Source organism: Sorex araneus, chromosome 10, assembly GCF_027595985.1.
Source record: "Sorex araneus isolate mSorAra2 chromosome 10, mSorAra2.pri, whole genome shotgun sequence".
In the NCBI taxonomy this organism is placed as follows: Eukaryota; Metazoa; Chordata; class Mammalia; order Eulipotyphla; family Soricidae; genus Sorex; species Sorex araneus.
In genome coordinates this window covers 41590122-41607598 of record NC_073311.1, presented here as the reverse complement: position 1 = coordinate 41607598, position 17477 = coordinate 41590122, and the positions used below count along the sequence as shown (strand labels likewise).

The window sequence follows — 17477 nt, the reverse complement described above, 5'->3', positions numbered from 1 at the left end:
GGTGGACATGGCTATCAAAGAGATCTGAGTAGAAGTCATGAATATTCCTCTCCATTGCCCTTCTGGAAGATGATCCATCAGGATGTCGGAGGGCAGTCATCTTGGTCTTGTAGTTGGCGAAGAATAGGCGAGCATTGTGAATACTTTTCCCGGCTTCTGCCTCATCAGCCAACACTGCTGCTCTTCTCTTTGAGGTCTTCCTTTATCACTTCTCTGCACAGCTTTGCGAGCCTGGACGTTAGCTTGTGATTGCCTGAGGCTCGTGCCAAACCACGTTGGCGAATGAGCTTGAGAGTTTCTGAAGACAGGCATCTGTTTGTAGCTTTTCCACTCTCGGCATTCCTTGCACAGTTATGGAGTTGCTGAGCCAGTCGATCATACTCCTCATCATTGTTGTCAACGATGGCATCTTTCCACCACAGTACTCCCAAAGAACTCCCAGTCGGTGGTGATTCTGGGAGTTCTCTTCTTAAACTTAAACTTTGCATTCCTTTCTCTCCACTCTGTGAAGTAGAATTTTGCACGAAGGAGATGGTGGTCCAATCTCATTTGGAATTTTGGGGCAACAGCGACATCAGTCAGGCAAAATTGTCAGTTGAATATGATGTGGTCAATTTCGTTGTGGAACTGTCCACTCGGAGACTCTTATCCAACATTTAGATTCGGCCTTCTGGAACTGTGAGTTACTATGGATGGTCTTGGTTGACATGATGACAAGACAGCCTCTCACCCTGTTCGTTCCATTCTAGGCCATGGGTCCCAATGTGGAGTTCTTTGGGTGACCCTCTCGGTCCTATCTTGGCATTAAAATCACTGACAATGATCTTGTAGAATGTGTAGTCTTCTTTATAGACCTTCTCCAGCTCCATGTAGAACTTCTCAATTTCTTCTTCATTGTAGTTGGATGCATAGACGATGAAGATAGAAACTGCCGGCAGTGAGTCACATCTATTCAAGTGTTATCATCTGATTCGGGTTGTTAGGCATTCGAATGAATCAATGCGCATGGCCAAGTTTGTATTGATAAGGACAGCAACACCACTGACACCTCTATTTTCGCATGTTCCGAGGAACAGTTCTTCTCCAGTGTTGAAAATGGCGTAATGTGATCATTGCCTTCTCATCTCAGTCAGACCAATGATGTCGTACTTGATCATTTGTGCTTGCACCATCAGGTCCTCGATGGATGCTTCCGATGCCAGAGTACGTGCGTTGAAAGTACAGACAGTCATTTTAGTCCTTCTTCATTTTGGCAGTCTAGTTTGTCCCTGAGATTTTATCAGTCGCTCCTTGCTCATCCTTCTTAACACTGCCGTATTAGGGGCTCTTGGAGAGACCGGCAAGCTACCGAGAGTACCTCGCCTGCACAGCAGAGCCTGGCAAGCTACCTGTGGCATTTTTGATATGCTAAAAACAGTAACAACAATGGGCTTCATTCTCCTGACCCCAACCCTGAAAGATATTCTAAATAAATAGAATAAACCAGAGGAATGTTATGGATTATTTGTATGATAGAAGAAGTAATATTTTATATGTGTGAATCCTGGCACCAAATTTTATAGGAACTGTGTAATTTTCACAACTTTTGGAAGAAGCTAATACTGTTACTCATTACATAGGTGTGAAACCAACACACAGGTTGGACTCATCATTTCCCAAGTTGTAGAGGTGTAATCAGAATTTGAACCTGCAGTTTGAATCCTGAGTCTGCCTTCGCCTCTCCCCTCCCCCGCCCCCAGGTGTTATTCTGTCTCTCTGTTCATAACTAGCAGAATCAAAGCTTATTTACTACGGTGAAAAGGGATCTATGTGAATTCAGCAGCAATCATGCATGCTAAGTGGCGAAACCCTACCAGGCATGCATTAAATTCGTCAAGAAGACAGGAATTATCCTCTGATTATTGTAGTGGTTCTACCTAATACCATCGTGTAAGAAAACACACACACATACACACACACACACGCACATGTGCACACGTGCGCACACAGACACACACAGACAAACATGCACCCCCACAGCTCAATTTCACACGCAACCATAATTTCCCTTTGCCATGCAACAAGCTTTTTCCATAGATTCTAGGCCATGGATATTAGACTGAGACATGGAAAAACTTATGATACCATTATTCTGCCCACAGCAGCATCCTAAGAAATATTGTTACTTAAGAAGAGAACTGGAGGATAGGAAGAACAGTGGCTGTCAGTATTTTCACAGCAAGAGAATCATCTGCTTTCTTTGTTCCAGGAATTATATACAGGTGAAGAGGAGGAGAAAAGGAGGAGAGAGAGTTACGTGTTTTACACTTTAATACTAATGACCTAGTTGAAACAGGTCTATAATTTTCCCGCCTCTGGTTCTCTTCATGGGTATAAATCCTTCTAATATCCTCAAATTTGTTTTTCCTTGTCTGTCTTTCTAAATGTGCAGCTTATAAGTAAATGAATAACTTTTGCTCACAGCGAGCCAATTTTGGTTTGCTGCACGAAACACATGATTGAGAGTTACACCAAGCAATTCGGTGTCTGTCATTGATCAGAAACTGGTCATTGTAGTTTTGGCTGTGGTGTTTCCTAATGCATATGCTTATTGAAATCATGCATTTTATTGCCTCAGATGTGACTATTAATTAAAATATTACTTACACATATGCTTAAAATTAAGAAATTTTCTGACTCAATCAAATGAACTTACATTTACTACAAAGTAAAATGCTTTTAATTATTTTTAGAAGTCATTCTAAATTATAGAAATTAATCTAAGTTTTATCTCCCCCCCAAAAAAAATATATAGGATCTGTAAAAACACCTCTTTTCCTTTAGTTGGTTGTTTGAGCCTACCCAGGGACGCCAATTTGTAAAAACAAATTCTGCTCGGGCTTGTGAGGAGCTGTGAAAATTCCCCACACCGAAGGGCTGTGTAAGCCCCTCATGAGCGTGGAGATTACCTGTGATAGGTTGTTTGAGGGCTCTCTGGGCGGCTCTCTCTCCCCACCCATGTTCAGTGCCCTTGAGCTGCTTCTTCACCAGGGAAGGCTAATGCCTTGGACAGACAAAGGAAGAACAAGGGCCAAGCTGGTTGCTGATTAGTTTCCATTTATTCAATCTCTCATCTCTCCCAGCTCTCTCCAACCCTCTCTCTCTCTCTCTCTCTCTCTCTCTCTCTGTGTGTGTCAATGTCTCTCTAATTGCACAACTCTTTCTTCTCACTCTCTCCGTCTCCTCTATCTCTGTCTGCTGTCTTTCCTGCAGTCCCCCTGCAGCAACCTTCAGTCAATCAATCCATCAACCAACAATCCCTTTCTCCAACCATTAATTCCCCTTTCTCCCTGCAGCCTCTCTTTTTATCCTCTCACCACGCTTCCCCACCCACGCCGTGCAGAGCCAGGAATAAGCCCTGAGCTCAGCCGGGTGTGATCCAATGTACAGTGGGAAAAAGAGTTATGTATCGAAAAGTTGTATGGATATAAACAAGTTAATATATAACTTGTTCAGATGCTGAGATAGCATATTATTATTTAGATGTTGCAATAGCATATTATAGTCTGTTATTTATTTTTTCACCTACTATGTTTTGGTTGGCATTCAAGGTTAATACGTATAGATCAAAATAGTTTATTTGCATCTAAGTGGATCAATATGGAAATTATCACGCTAAATGAAATGAATCAGAGAGAGAGGGACAGACAAAGAATGACTGCACTCATTTGTGGAATATAAAATAACAGACTGAGAGATTAACACTCAAGGATAATAGAGATAAGAGCCAGGAGGATCACTCCATGGCTTGGAAGCTGGCCTTACATGTTGGGGGGAAAGGCAGCTGGATAGAAAAGAGACCACTAAGTGAATGATGCTTGGAGGTCTCTCTCAGGATGGGAGATGTGTGCTGAAAATAGACTATACACCAAACATATGGCCACTTGCTACCTGTATTGAAAGCCATAACATCCAAAAGGAGAGAGTAAAAGGGAATGTGCCTGCCACAGAGGTGGGGGTGGGGGGAGGGATACTCGGACATTGGTGATGAAGAATGGGCACTGTAGAAGGGTTGGTACTTGATCATTGTATGACTGAAAAGTAATCACGAAAGCTTGTAAGTTGTAACTGTATCTCACAATGATTCATTAAAAATAGAAAGAAATCATTTATTTTAATGGTGCATGATATTCCATAGTGTAGATGAATTCTAATTCTTTTTTTTCCCTCTTTGTTGAACATATACGAACTTTTTCTTATATACCATTAAAATTCTACAGTAAATATTTTTGTGTTTGTAACCATAATATTAATATCTTTATTTCATATCCATTTACAGAAATTTTCAGGAAAAAAATCATGAAAAAAAAAGCAATAGAGAGGGAGAGGTAGTACAGGGTGAGTGTGCTGGCCTTGCACACAGCTGAACATGATTGCTTGCTAGCCTTGATTTGGTTCACTGAGCCCTGAACACAGAACCAGGTGGAAGCCCTGAGTACCACCAGGTATGACCTAAACACAAACCAAAAAAACAAAGTACCAAAACGAAGCTATAACGAAGCTATAATGGAATTCACACATCACTATTAAGAATACCAAACATTATGGTTCTATTGGGCTGGAGCGATAGCATAGTGGGTAGGGCATTTGCCTTGCACACAGCCGACCTGGGTTCGATTCCTCCGTCTGTCTCAGAGAGCTACCAATGACTTTCCTATTAGTGTATTTTTGATGAAAGAATATAATCGAAAATGCCATTTTCAATGTTTTGTCTCCTAAGTTCATTTCTTTTGAATTATCTTGATTGTGTCTTTGGAGAGCAGAATCTCAATTTTTGGTCAAGTCCAGTCTGTCGGATTTTCTTGTGTAACTTCATACTTTCATTGTCATACATGACATAGTTGCTTGTTCAATGCACAAGAATATCTCCATCAATCTTCTTATAGTGGTTTTAAGTTCTGCTTTCAGATATATGATCAAAGAGAAAGAAAATAGAAACCAGTCTGAGCACAGTCTTTCCTGGCAGGAGCCAGGGGTGCTTGGGCCAATAGTGCTCATGAGATACCCAAAGGAATAGCAGTGCTGGGAGGGATATCCTCAGGGCCATACTGTGATGCTTGGAGATGATCAGAGATACACCTGGCAGCATTGTGAAGGGGCCATGTAGTGCCAGGGATTGCACCCAGGCTCACGCTCATGCCAAGCAGATGCTCTGTCACTTGCACTGTCTTCTGGACCTCTTTGTGATTCATATTTATTATTTTGTTATTATTTATTAGTGATGCTTAGAGCGCCCCAGAGCCCACGTTGGTGAACCAGATCAGTGGTTCTGTGTTAGGTCCCAAGGATGTGTTTCTGCCAGGAGGGACAGAGGTTTACCCAGAGGCCACCTGGGTGATGCCCAGGGACCTCCAGGAGTGCACCAAGCAATGCTCAGGATGTATGATTCATTTTGTTGAGGGGGTCACACCCAGTGATGCTCAGGAGTTACTCCTGGCTCTGCACTCAGGAATTACTTCTAGTGGTACTTGGGGAACCATATGGGATCTCAGGAATTGAACCGGGATCAACCGCGTGCAAGGCGAACGCTCTACCTGCTGTACTATTGCTCTGGCCTCAATGTATGATTCATTTTAAACAATTTTTTTCACATTGTGTGGTGATTAAGATGTTATCTGGACCAAGGCTATCCATTTGTTCTGGTGAAATTGAAAAAAATATTTTGGCACTGTGATTTGCAAGATTGTTGACAGTAGGGTTTCAGTTTTAACGCTCCAGCTCTCCCCACCACAGTATCCATGTACAGCTCTCCTTTTTTTTTTTTTTTTTTTGCTTTTTGGGTCACACCCGGCGATGCACAGGGGTTACTCCTGGCTCTACACTCAGGAATTACTCCTGGCGGTGCTCAGGGGACCATATGGGATGCTGGGATTCGAACCCGGGTCGGCCGCGTGCAAGGCAAACGCCCTACCCGCTGTGCTATCACTCCAGCCCCTCTCCTTTCTTTTATGAGCTGACTTTTGCACCTCTGTCAAAGATCTGTGATTTTTATGTGTAGGTCTGAGTCTAGGTACAGTCTCAGTTTCCCATTATATTTCAACGATGTATTACTCTAATCTTTTTTTTTAAACTATGCCTTTATTATAAACTTGAAATCAAGTACTATCAGTATCCTTCCTCGTCTTATGCTACTCCCCCAACTCCAACAGATTTGGTGATTATAAGTCATTTGTATTTCCATATGACTTTTAAAATCAGTTTATTTCAGTACCAGGAGGTTGACTCCATGGCTTGGAGGCTAACCTCACATTCTGGGGAAAGGGTAACTCAGAGAAGGGATCACCAACTATAATGTAGTCAAAGGCCATGCGGGGGAAGGGAGTTGCGGGCTGAATGAGGGCTAGAGACTGAGCACAGTGGCCACTCAACACCTTTATTGCAAACCTCAACAGCTAATTAGAGAGAGAGAACAGAAGGGAATGCCCTGCCACAGTGGCAGGGTGGGGTGGGGGAGATGGGATTGGGGAGGGTGGGAGGGACGCTGGGTTTACTGGTGGTGGAGAATGGGCACTGGTGAAGGGATGGGTTCCCGAACTTTGTATGAGGGAAGCATAAGCACAAAAGTGTATAAATCTGTAACTGTACCCTCACGGTGGTTCACTAATTAAAAATAAATAAATTAAAAAAAATAAAATAATATTATCTGGCTCAAAAAAAATCAGTTTATTTCTACAAAAAAAAAGTTGCTCAGGTTTTAATTGAATGACCTTTAAACCATTTAAGGAAATCGATTTGTGGAAAATCACAGTATAATTATTGAGTCTTCCGAACCATGAACTTTGTATTATCTCACATCATTTGTTTATTCTTCAGAAGTATCTGTAATTTTCCATGTATAGGTTTGCACAGTTTTTGTTAGATTTATTATTAAGTAACTTTTATATTTCATCTGGCGGTATGCCATCAACACAGATGACTCGGTGATCGACCTGGTGATGGAATATTGCCAGTGGTGTTGGGGCTGCCGGGGCCACCCAGCAATGCAGCCATCAGGACCACACCTTGGTGCTTGGTGGGACCATGCAGTGCTGGGGGCCAAACTCCAGGCCCTGTATATGCAAGACATGCATTCCAACACCCTAAACTTTCTCCCCAGCCCCAGATTATTATTATTATTATTATCATTATTATTATTATTATTTGCTTTTTGGGTCACACCCGGCGATGCACAGGGGTTACTCCTGGCTCTGCACTCAGGAATCACCCCTGATGGTGCTCAGGGGACCATATGGGATGCTGGGGTTCGAACCTGGGTTGGCCATGTGCAAGGCAAACGCCCTACCCTCTGTGCTATTCCTCCAGCCCCCCCAATTATTTATTTATTTATTTTGATCTCAACATAATGAGTTTATTACAGTAATTCTGGAGAGGGAATTCTGACATAGTGCATACGGTCCCCAAACATATCTCTCTCTTTTTTTTTTTGTATCACAAGGTAGTTTTTATTTTTATTATTATTATTTTTTAAAATAAATTTATTTATTTTTAATTAATGAATCACCATGAGGGTACAGTTACGGATTTATACACTTTTGTGCTTATGCTTCCCCCATACAAAGTTCGGGAACCCATCCCTTCACCAGTGCCCATACTCCACCACCAGTAAACCCAGCATCCCTCCCATCCTCCCCAATCCCATCTCCCCCCACCCCACCCTGCCACTGTGGCAGGGCATTCCCTTCTGTTCTCTCCCTCTAATTAGCTATTGTGGTTTGCAATAAAGGTGTTGAGTGGCCGCTGTGCTCAGTCTCTAGCCCTCATTCAGCCCGCAACTCCCTTCTCCCACATGGCCTTCGACTACATTATAGTTGGTGATCCCTTCTCTGAGTTGCTCTTTCCCCAGAATGTGAGGCCAGCCTCCTAGCCCTGGAGTCAACCTCCTGGTAGTTGTTTCTACAATTCTTCCCCCAATTATTTTTTAAAAGAAAAAGAATGCTCAGTGTCCAATGGTCTTAATGATAGCACTGTAACACTATTGTCCTGATTTGCTTGAATGGGCACCAGTAACGTTTTCATTGTGAGATTTGTTGTTACTGTTTTTGGCATATCAATTACGCCACGGGTAGCTTGCCAGGCTCTGCCTTGCAGGCGGGATACTCTCGGTAGCTTGCTGGGCTCTCTGAGAGGGACAGAGGAATCAAACCTGGATCAGCCATGTGCAAGGCAAATGCCCTACCTGCTGTGCTATCGCTCCAGTCCGGTCTTAATGATATACTCATATACTCATTTTATTGCTTTTCCAGTTTAACTGTCCCTTTTTCTATCCTTAGGAGGTCAGGTACCTTTGAATAAAATAAACTAATGGATTAAAGTAAAGCAAAGATCGAAATAAAGTTAAAACCTTAAGCTTGACTGATTATATTTGGACATTGGTCTCCTTAGACCTTAATTACCAAATAGATAATTTGATTTGCATCTAACTTGGCCTTTGACTTCCTTTCGGAAGTTTTCTGTTTTAAATTGTGTAGTGCCTTAGTTTTATTTCCTCTCTGCTGGAACCTTAAGTATTGCTGATTGCCCACAGTTCTATTGTCTACTTGCCTTCCTCTCATTTTTTTCTTTTCTTTTTCCTCAGTAGGTGCTTTCACATAAGTTCTTTGAGAGTTTCAGAGAATGCTGGGAAGCTTTCAGGTTTTAGTTGCCTTATACTTGTGTGTGTGGACTGGAGTAATAGCACAGTGGGTAGGGCATTTGCCTTGCACGCAGCCGACCAGGATTAGATTCCTCCGTCCCTCTCAGAGAGCCCGGCAAGCTACTGAGAGTATCCTGCCCGCACGGCAGAGCCTGGCAAGCTACCCGTGGCATATTCAATATGCCAAAAACAGTAACAAGTCTCACAATGGAAACGTTACTGTTGTCCACTCGAGCAAATCGATGAACAATGGGAGGTCAGTGGATAGTAGATACTTGTGTGTATAAGACAGTACTGTTATTTTCTGCCTTATGGTACAGGTGAGGAATTGAAATCAATAGGCAACATACCTCATCCATGCCTACTTCAAGTATTAGAGTCAGAATTTGGATGCAGGTAGTTTTAATTCCAGAGCCATGCTTCTAACTATATTTTAATTATCTTCTGAATATTCTTACTTATATATAAGTGTATCCCATACTTCGAATTCAGTGTCTTCAAACCTGTAATCATGGCTCTCCACCAGCACTGTTCTCTCTCCAAAAGAAATTCTCCTCTTTTCTGTGCTTTGGTTATTGTCATTTTCTTTCTAGTCATCTAAGTCTGAAATTTGCATCACCCTATGCTACTGCTACTTCCTTCAATGGGTCCCTGCACCTAACTGAATTTTCCTTTTGCTATCTATCCAACAAAGCACATTCTATTCATTTTTATGTTTCCACCTTGTTTTAAAGCCATCATTATCTGTTATTTGGAATAAGACAGTCACTGTCTTCTCAGATATGCCTGTGCTTCAATAGTTGTGCTACTTGTAATTGTTAGATTATGTCTCAGCCTTGTCCATTAGCCTCTGCTTTTACAAAAAAAGGAGCTTCAGTTGTAATTTAGTTCTCTTAGTACTTACCTTGACATATGACTTACCATTGTTGTATAATAAATATTTTTGAATGGATGAATTATTTTGTCATTAAGTGTTTCTTTTGATGACTTCAATATCATCATGATCACTAGACAAAGTCATATTTTGTCTACATTTGAAAAATTGTCTTTTGATGCTGTACTTTTTCCAAAAGTTAAAATAGTTTCTGTAATTGTAGCAATTAAGGATAAAATGGACTTTTCAATATCTCTACATGTCATTTCTAGGATATATTGTATGGTAAAATTGTGATATTTCAAGAAGGTTGAATTTTTTTTGTGCTTTGCAACAGTTCAAATTCTCAGTTATATTTTTAATTATGCAATACTTATGTTTCCTTAGTAGCAATCGAATAGCAAGAGGAGTTTATATTTTTTCTAGAATGCCAAAATATCTTATAACTTACATAAATCACTGTCATTTCAGAATGACTATATTAGAGGGGAGGGGGCAGATATCACAAATATTTTCTTGTATAGAACATAATAGCTGAATGTTAATTGCTCCCAATATTTGAGCAATGATATAAATTAAAAGGGAATTTTTTAATCTAAAATTTTAATGTATGGCTACGGACCTATATTTGCAATTCATTTCTGAAGACAGTTATATTTCCTAATAATTTCCTTGCATCATATAAATGAAGTTACTGTTCTGAAGGGAATGCATGAAATATGGCAATCATTTTCCACATGACTAAAATTTTCATATGCAACATACTGCTGGCTGTGGGACTATGAAGCTCCTTTTTGTTTTTCCAAGCACGATTCTGCTTAACCGTTAACTCTGTGCTTCTGCTTCATTTGCAGCATCTGGCGAGGCCCCAATGTGAACTGCACCGACAGTTCGGGTTACACTGCTTTACACCATGCAGCCTTAAATGGACATAAGTAAGTGCCACTCTCTTTGTACCGGAATCCTCGTGTATTCAGTTACATGTGATGAAGTTAATTATGTCCAATGATACCTGTGTCATGTTGCCCTGTGTCCCCTGGGCTGTGGTGAACTTGGAGAGGCCCCAGGCAGCAGTACAGACAAGTTAACATTCAGAGGAATGTTGCTCAGAGGATTATGTGCAGAAGGTAAACTGAGAGAACAACTCTCAAAAAGCCACATCTTTTAGAAGTAGAAAGAAAGAAGCAATGGTACCATGTTAGTTATGCATAGATTAGAGGGGGAAATGGGTTACAGTACACTCAATAATACCATCCTCCCTTTTTTAGTGTTTTTACCTAACATAGGAATACTCGTTTAGAGTGAAATCTTTTTTTTTTTTTTAATTGAGTCACCATGTGGAAAGTTACAAAGTTTTCAGGTTTAAATCTCAGTTATACAATGCTCGAATACCCATCCCTTCACCAGTGCACATATTCCACCACCAAGAATCCCAGTATAGCTCCACCCCGCACCCCCACACCCCTAACCCCCCCAAGCCCCTAGCCTCCCCACCCTTAGCCCCCCCCGCCTGTGTAACTAATAAATTTCACTTTACTTTCTAGAGTGAAATATTAATCAATACTTGCTATTAGCAGCCATTGGCACTTAGATGAACCACTTCAAAAGGATCTAGCTAAAATTAACATTTAGCTAAAATGCTTTTTCTTAGTCATTCATGAGAATATTTCTGGTTTTTCAGCTTATTTATTTTTGGTTTTGGGGTCACACCTGGGTGTGTTCAAAGAGTTACTTCTAGCTTAGTACCTGGAAGTCACTCCAGGTAGTACTCAAGGGACTGTGTGGTACCAGGGATTGAACCCACGCATCTCACATTCACACCAGGTGCTCCAGCCCTTTGTTCTATCTTCCTGGGCTCTGAACTTCTTTAAACTATAGGATTACATTTCAAAAATGTGAATGATAGGTTTACTTTTCAAGCTGTGTTCTCTCTTGAATATGTATCTTGCCTATTTAAGATACATAGAGACTACTCTATGTATCTTTGCTTGCTTTTTCCACTCTGAAGATATCTGTGTTCTCTCATGATCATTTACTTCCTCTCTTTACCTCCCCTCATATCTTTCTAAGTTTCAATTGAACTCTCTGTGTTGGTGGGGATGTGGTCAAAAAGGAACACTTATTCACTGCTGGTGGGAATGTTGTCTGGTTCAATCTTTCAAAACAGTATGGAGAGGTTGGAGCGATAGCACAGCAGGTAGGGCGTTTGCCCTGCACGCAGCCGACCCGGGTTCTATTCCCACCATCCCATATGATCTGTTGAGCACTGCCAGTGGTCATTCCCAGGAATGAACCCTGTGCATCGCCGAGTATGACCCAAAAAGCCAAAAAAAAAAAAAAAAAAAACCAACCCTGAAAAACCAGTATGGAGTGTTTTCAGTAAACTTAAAATTGAGCTGCCGTACAAATCCAGTCATTCCACTTTTGGGTATCTATTCCCACAACAGAAAAACATTCATTCAAGAGGACATATACACACCATCATTCACTGCCACACTTAGTACAATAGCTAAGATGCCTAATGACAGATAAGTAGATCATGGAGATGATAAAATCATACAATTTGCTGCAACATAGATGGAACTAGAAGATATCATGTTAAATGAAGTAAGCCAGAAGGATAAACACAGGTTGATGTCACTTACATGTGGTATTTAGAGTAACTGTATGTGGAGTTGTAGTGGTTTTAAAGGGGATGCCTAGATCACCCTTGGCCCAGAGGAGCTGTGGAAAGACAGATGAGAAGCAATGGGGGTGGAGATGGGCAGGGGTCAAGGAGATTCAGGCTTATTGGTGGTGTTAAGTGACGGATCTAAGTATCCACACCAGGGCTGGAGTGATAGCACAGTGGGTAGGGTGTTTGCCTTGCATGCGGCCGCCCTGGGTTCGATTCCCAGCATCCCATATGATCCCTTGAGCACTGCCCCCCCCACCCCCGCCCAGCCTGCCTATATGGCAGGAACTTTTCTTCTTTCTTTCTCTCCTTTTGTGCATTATAGTTTGCAATACAGGTACTAAGAAGTCATCGTGTTTGTTCAGGGCATTCAGTATTTTTATCGGGAAGATAAGGCTGGAGTATCTTTTTTTAGGTAGGTGGCAGTTTTAGGCTGTGGACATGACTGCCGAGGCTTCCAGACTACAGGGAGGTGAGGTAGCCGATCCCAACCCTGAGAATGCCTGGAGATTTCAATCACAAAACCCACATACCCAAATTTTAGACAGATTATATCTTGGTGAGGTCCTTCCCAAGACGGTGGAATCCAGCCAGAGGCTTGTCAGTGATTTTGGATTGTGGGAGCAAGCAGCTGCTGGGGGCTCTGGTTGGGCAGGCACCAGGCTGACCCACCCTCCTCCATTTTACCCTGGTCTGTTCAGCCTTGAGCAGGTCCGAGATTAACTGAGGCTTTTGATCTCTTTTGAGATTTATTTATACGTCTTTGAAGCAAGGCTCATAAATGAGCTTCTATGGCTGAACCAGAGGTAGTTTGCGGACATGGCTCCCACATACCTAACTTTTGACCACTTAATTTCTTGGGACACTTTGTCCTGAGTTCTTGGGGTCAGACCAGAGGCACAGTTGCAATTTTGGGGTATCAGAAAGTCTGAAGGCACCATCAGGCTGCTGATGCACTTAACCCAGTGAGTACAGGTTGAACTGCTGGTGGCACTGCACCCTCACTAATGCTTTAAAATCTTAAAATGTATTTTTTTTTTTTTTTGCTTTTTTTTTTTTTTTTTGGGTCACACCTGGCGATGCACAGGGGTTACTGCTGGCTTTGCATTCAGGAATTACCCCTGGCCGTGCTCAGGGGACCATATGGGATGCTGGGATTTGAACCCGGGTCGGCCGCGTGCCTCGTGCAAGGCAAATGCCCTACCCGCTGTGCTATCTCTCCAGCCCCAAAATCTTAAAATGTATTGCATAAACAAATTCTGCTTAGACAATTATTTGGATATCATAATAAATTTCTCACTTGGGTTCATAGTATGGAATTAACAGATTATGTTTCTTTTTATTCAATTCCCATACTATGTTTGTCATCTCATATTTTTTAACTTGGAACTTGTTATTTTTTTGAGTTTTTCAGTTGTGTTGCTGACATTTTGTAGCATGGAGAATATGTCCACATTCTTTTTTTAAATTTTTTTTTATTGAGGGGCTGGAGCAATAGCACAGTGGGTAGGGCATTTGCCTTGCTAAAGGCAAACCCAGGTTTGATTCCCAGCATCCCATATGGTCCCCTGAGCACTGCCAGGAGTAATTCCTGAGTGTATGATGAGGAGTAACCCCTGTGCATCACTGGGTGTGAACCAAAAGCCAAAAAAAATTTTTTTTTTTATTGATTCACCATGTGAAAAGTTACAAAGCTTTTAGACTTAAGTCTCAGTCATACAATGATCAAACACCCATCCCTTCACCAGTGCACATGTTCCACCACTAAGAACCCCAGTATACCTCCCATCCTACCCCCACCCTCCGCCTGTGTGGCTGATGATTTTCACTTTACTTTCTCTTTACTTTGATTACATTCAATATTTCAACAGAAAACTCATTATTATTATTTGGAATTTTCCCCCAACAATCAGATCTGCCAAAAAGGCATCATTTGATAATTTGTTTTCCATTGCTGAGAATGAAGAGCATATGAGGTCGCGTGGCTGTGACAACAGCAGGGTGGTTTTGGATTTCTTGTATTTTAGTAATTAAGTCCAGAGAAATTTCTGCCAGAAGTCCATCATTGCAAGCTCGTACTTCTGTTTATTGGCCTTATAAGATGGCGGTCGCCATACTGCCAGAAAAGGAAAGGCTGAGAGAGAAAAACCTTTCCCTTCCTGGGGCAGCATGGGGTCATAACTTAGTTAGCAGTCTAAAGGTATTTCTGCAAGAAGCCACTGGGTGCCAAAAGTACTTAGTTGGCCTCTGGGATCATGGATGTTCAGGAAGCAGAGAGCTGTTTGTATGTGGCCGCTCGGGGTCACATCTGGGTGAAGAGCCTGTCCACATTCTTAACAACTTAATCTTTTAAAAGAATTACTCTTTGTTTAAATGTGGACCCTAGCCAGGAATTTAACAGAATTAAATCAACTTAAGATTTACAAGAGGAATAGGTTATTTGGCCATCTAAATTGTAGTTTTGGTGTAGTTGTATCTTTTGGAGTTATATTTAGGAAGATAAGCTGTCAACTCTAATGGACAGAAGATCTCAGAACTGGCCACTTCACAATAGTCCTTTTCCTATCTCAGCATGGTATTAAAAACATGCCTCAAAATAACATTGTTCCAGAATGTTTTGGCATTCATATAACTCCTTGATTTTCAGTGTTTAATAAATGACATTCTTTACATGTTGGCCTATACATTTCTCTTTATATATATATTCCTAACTATTGAGTTTTCACTGCCTAAAGTTACAGTTGATAAGGTGCTTTTAAAAAAAATCATGAGTTTTCTTTTTTTTGAAAAAAAATATATTTACTTGTTTTTAGTTTCTTGAGCCACACTTGGCAGTACTCAGAGATTACTCTTGGTTCTGCTCACAACTGGCAGGCTTGGGGAACTAAACCCAGGTTGGCTGCATGCAAGGCAAAAGCCCAGTGGGCTATGCTATCACTTCAACCCTGGTAAGATAGATTTAAAGATCCTTCTAGTGGTAGATATTATCGGAAAATTATATACCTGCTTTAAAATTTAATCTGAATATCTTGCTTATCTTTTAATTTTTATATACTTTATGGAAAAATTATACTCATTCATTAGTAAGAAAATTAACCACATCTCATCTCTGCCAATTTTGTGGCCTTGAGCCCTCTAGCCTGCTCTCCTAGACCTCAGTTCAGTGTTCTGAAATGCATTGAATGGTTATCTGTTATTGTTACTTCCCATTATGACATTTTATGATATACTGTTTAAGTGTTAATTGTTGTTAAGTTGTATACTATGCTATACTTCTGAAGTTCCTAATTTGTTGTAGAGTATACAGTTTTTTGAAAAAGTTTCAGTCATTTAAATTATCCATGCACTTTAAACATTAGAGACCATTTATTCTGCTCTACATACCTTCTTTCATTTTATTGTTAAGGAAACAAGGCCGTTCTGGAAAAGTGACTTAGTGAGTCTGTAAATATTAAGGAGTCTAGGGTCAAAGCTTTCTAGCCCCAGGTGTTTGCAATACTAACCTCCACACTGTCTTCCCTTTGTGGCTTATGGACATCAGTTTCCTAAAGTCCAGCTGACTTATTTTTCTCGGTCACATTATTTATTTCTTGACCTCCTCCTACTATAGTCAAGTAGTGTGATACAGATGGAATCCTAATTTTATATTAGCCAGAGAAAAGTAATTTGAAAGAGAAGCACATGTCATAGAGTGTATAACATGACTTTTCTTTGCCTTTGCAGTAATGAACAATTGGTGATGCTCTTGCCAAGAGAGTCTCAGTGGGGTCAGCCTAGAAGCATGTTATTGCCATGCTTGTTGCTGCTGTTCTGTCCATCAGCTATAGATCTTTTCCACAAACATATGATTATTTTACTCCGTAAGGCTATGTATGGAATCAGAGTTGGAACTTATATCATAGGGTTATGTGGTTGAAGTCTTAGTTGAAGTCTTTAGCATTGAGCAAAAAATTTAAATTTAAAATTTTATATTGCAAATTAAACCCATTTCCTCTTATTGACATGTTTTATTAAGAACTCTTTCTTATAAACGTTAGCGAATTCACAAATGGAGCAGCATTTGTATCTGAGATATGTTTTTTTTCATAATGAACTCCTCTTCTCTGCTTAGTCCCATCAGGGTATAATAAGAAGTGAACCCTATTGGTGATTTTCTGGGTCATTTGAAATGACATATTAGAACATTAATACCATCAAATGCTAGGGAAAGTGTAATTAGTAGGACAAAATCTACTAATATCTATTTTAAATTAAATATATTTATATTTAATATTTATGTATTTATATATTTTAATATATATTTATATATAAATACATTTATATATTTAATTTCTAAAATTAAAGTAGAGGTGACCCCTCTACTTTTTGCTACAGATTTAATCTTCATTTTTTGCTGAATTGCAATTAGCTAGCATGGTGGCAGAGATAACCCTGTCTTGCTCACCATTTTCCTTTCTTCCCTCTTTCCTTCTTTATTTGTCCTTTTATTTTCTACTTTCTTTTCTTTTTTTTATTTTTAATTAGTGAATCACCGTGAGGGTACAGTTACAGATTTACACATTTTTGTGCTCATGTTTCCCCCATACAAAGTTCGAGAACCTTTCCTTTCACCAGTGCCCATTCTCCACCATCAGTAAACCCAGCATCCCTCCCACCCTCCCCAGTCTCATCTCCCCCCACCCCAAACTGCCACTATGGCAGGGTATTCCCTTTTGTTCTCTCTCTCTGATTAGATGTTGTGGTTTGCAATAAAGGTGTTGAGCGGCCATTGTGTTTAGTCTCTAGTCTACATTTGGCACGCGTCACCCCTCCCCCGCATGACCTCTGACCACATTTTACTTGGTGTTTCCTTCTCTGAGTCGCCCAGAATGAGAGAACAGCCTCCAAGCCATGAAGTCAACCTCCTAGTATTTATTTCTACTATTCTTGGGTGTTAGACTCCTAGTCTATTATTCTATATTCCACAGATGAGTGCAATCTTTCTATGTCTGTCTCTCTCTTTCTGACTCATTTCACTTAGCATGATACTTTCCATGCTGATCCACTTATATGCAAACTTCATGACCTCGTTTTTTCTAACAGCTTCATAGTATTCTATTGTATAGATGTACCAAAGTTTCTTCAACCAGTCATCTGTTCTAGGGCACTCAGGTTTTTTCCAGATTCTGGCTATTGTAAACAGTGCTGCAATGAACATATAAGTGCAGATGTCATTTTGACTATACTTTTTTGCTCCTCTGGGATATAGTCCCAGAAGT

At 40.6% G+C, this 17477-nt stretch overlaps 1 protein-coding gene across 11 annotated transcripts in view; it reads left to right on the top strand.

The window, feature by feature from the left end:
- The window catches only part of ANKS1B (ankyrin repeat and sterile alpha motif domain containing 1B), a 1196591-nt gene that overhangs the window by 125453 nt on the left and 1053661 nt on the right, over positions 1–17477 (top strand). For all 11 annotated transcript variants that reach the window (XM_055118593.1, XM_055118592.1, XM_055118591.1 and 8 more), the window contains exon 2: positions 10400–10480. In XM_055118593.1, coding sequence (XP_054974568.1) covers positions 10400–10480 — 81 coding nt within the window. The remainder of the gene's footprint in view (positions 1–10399; positions 10481–17477) is intronic.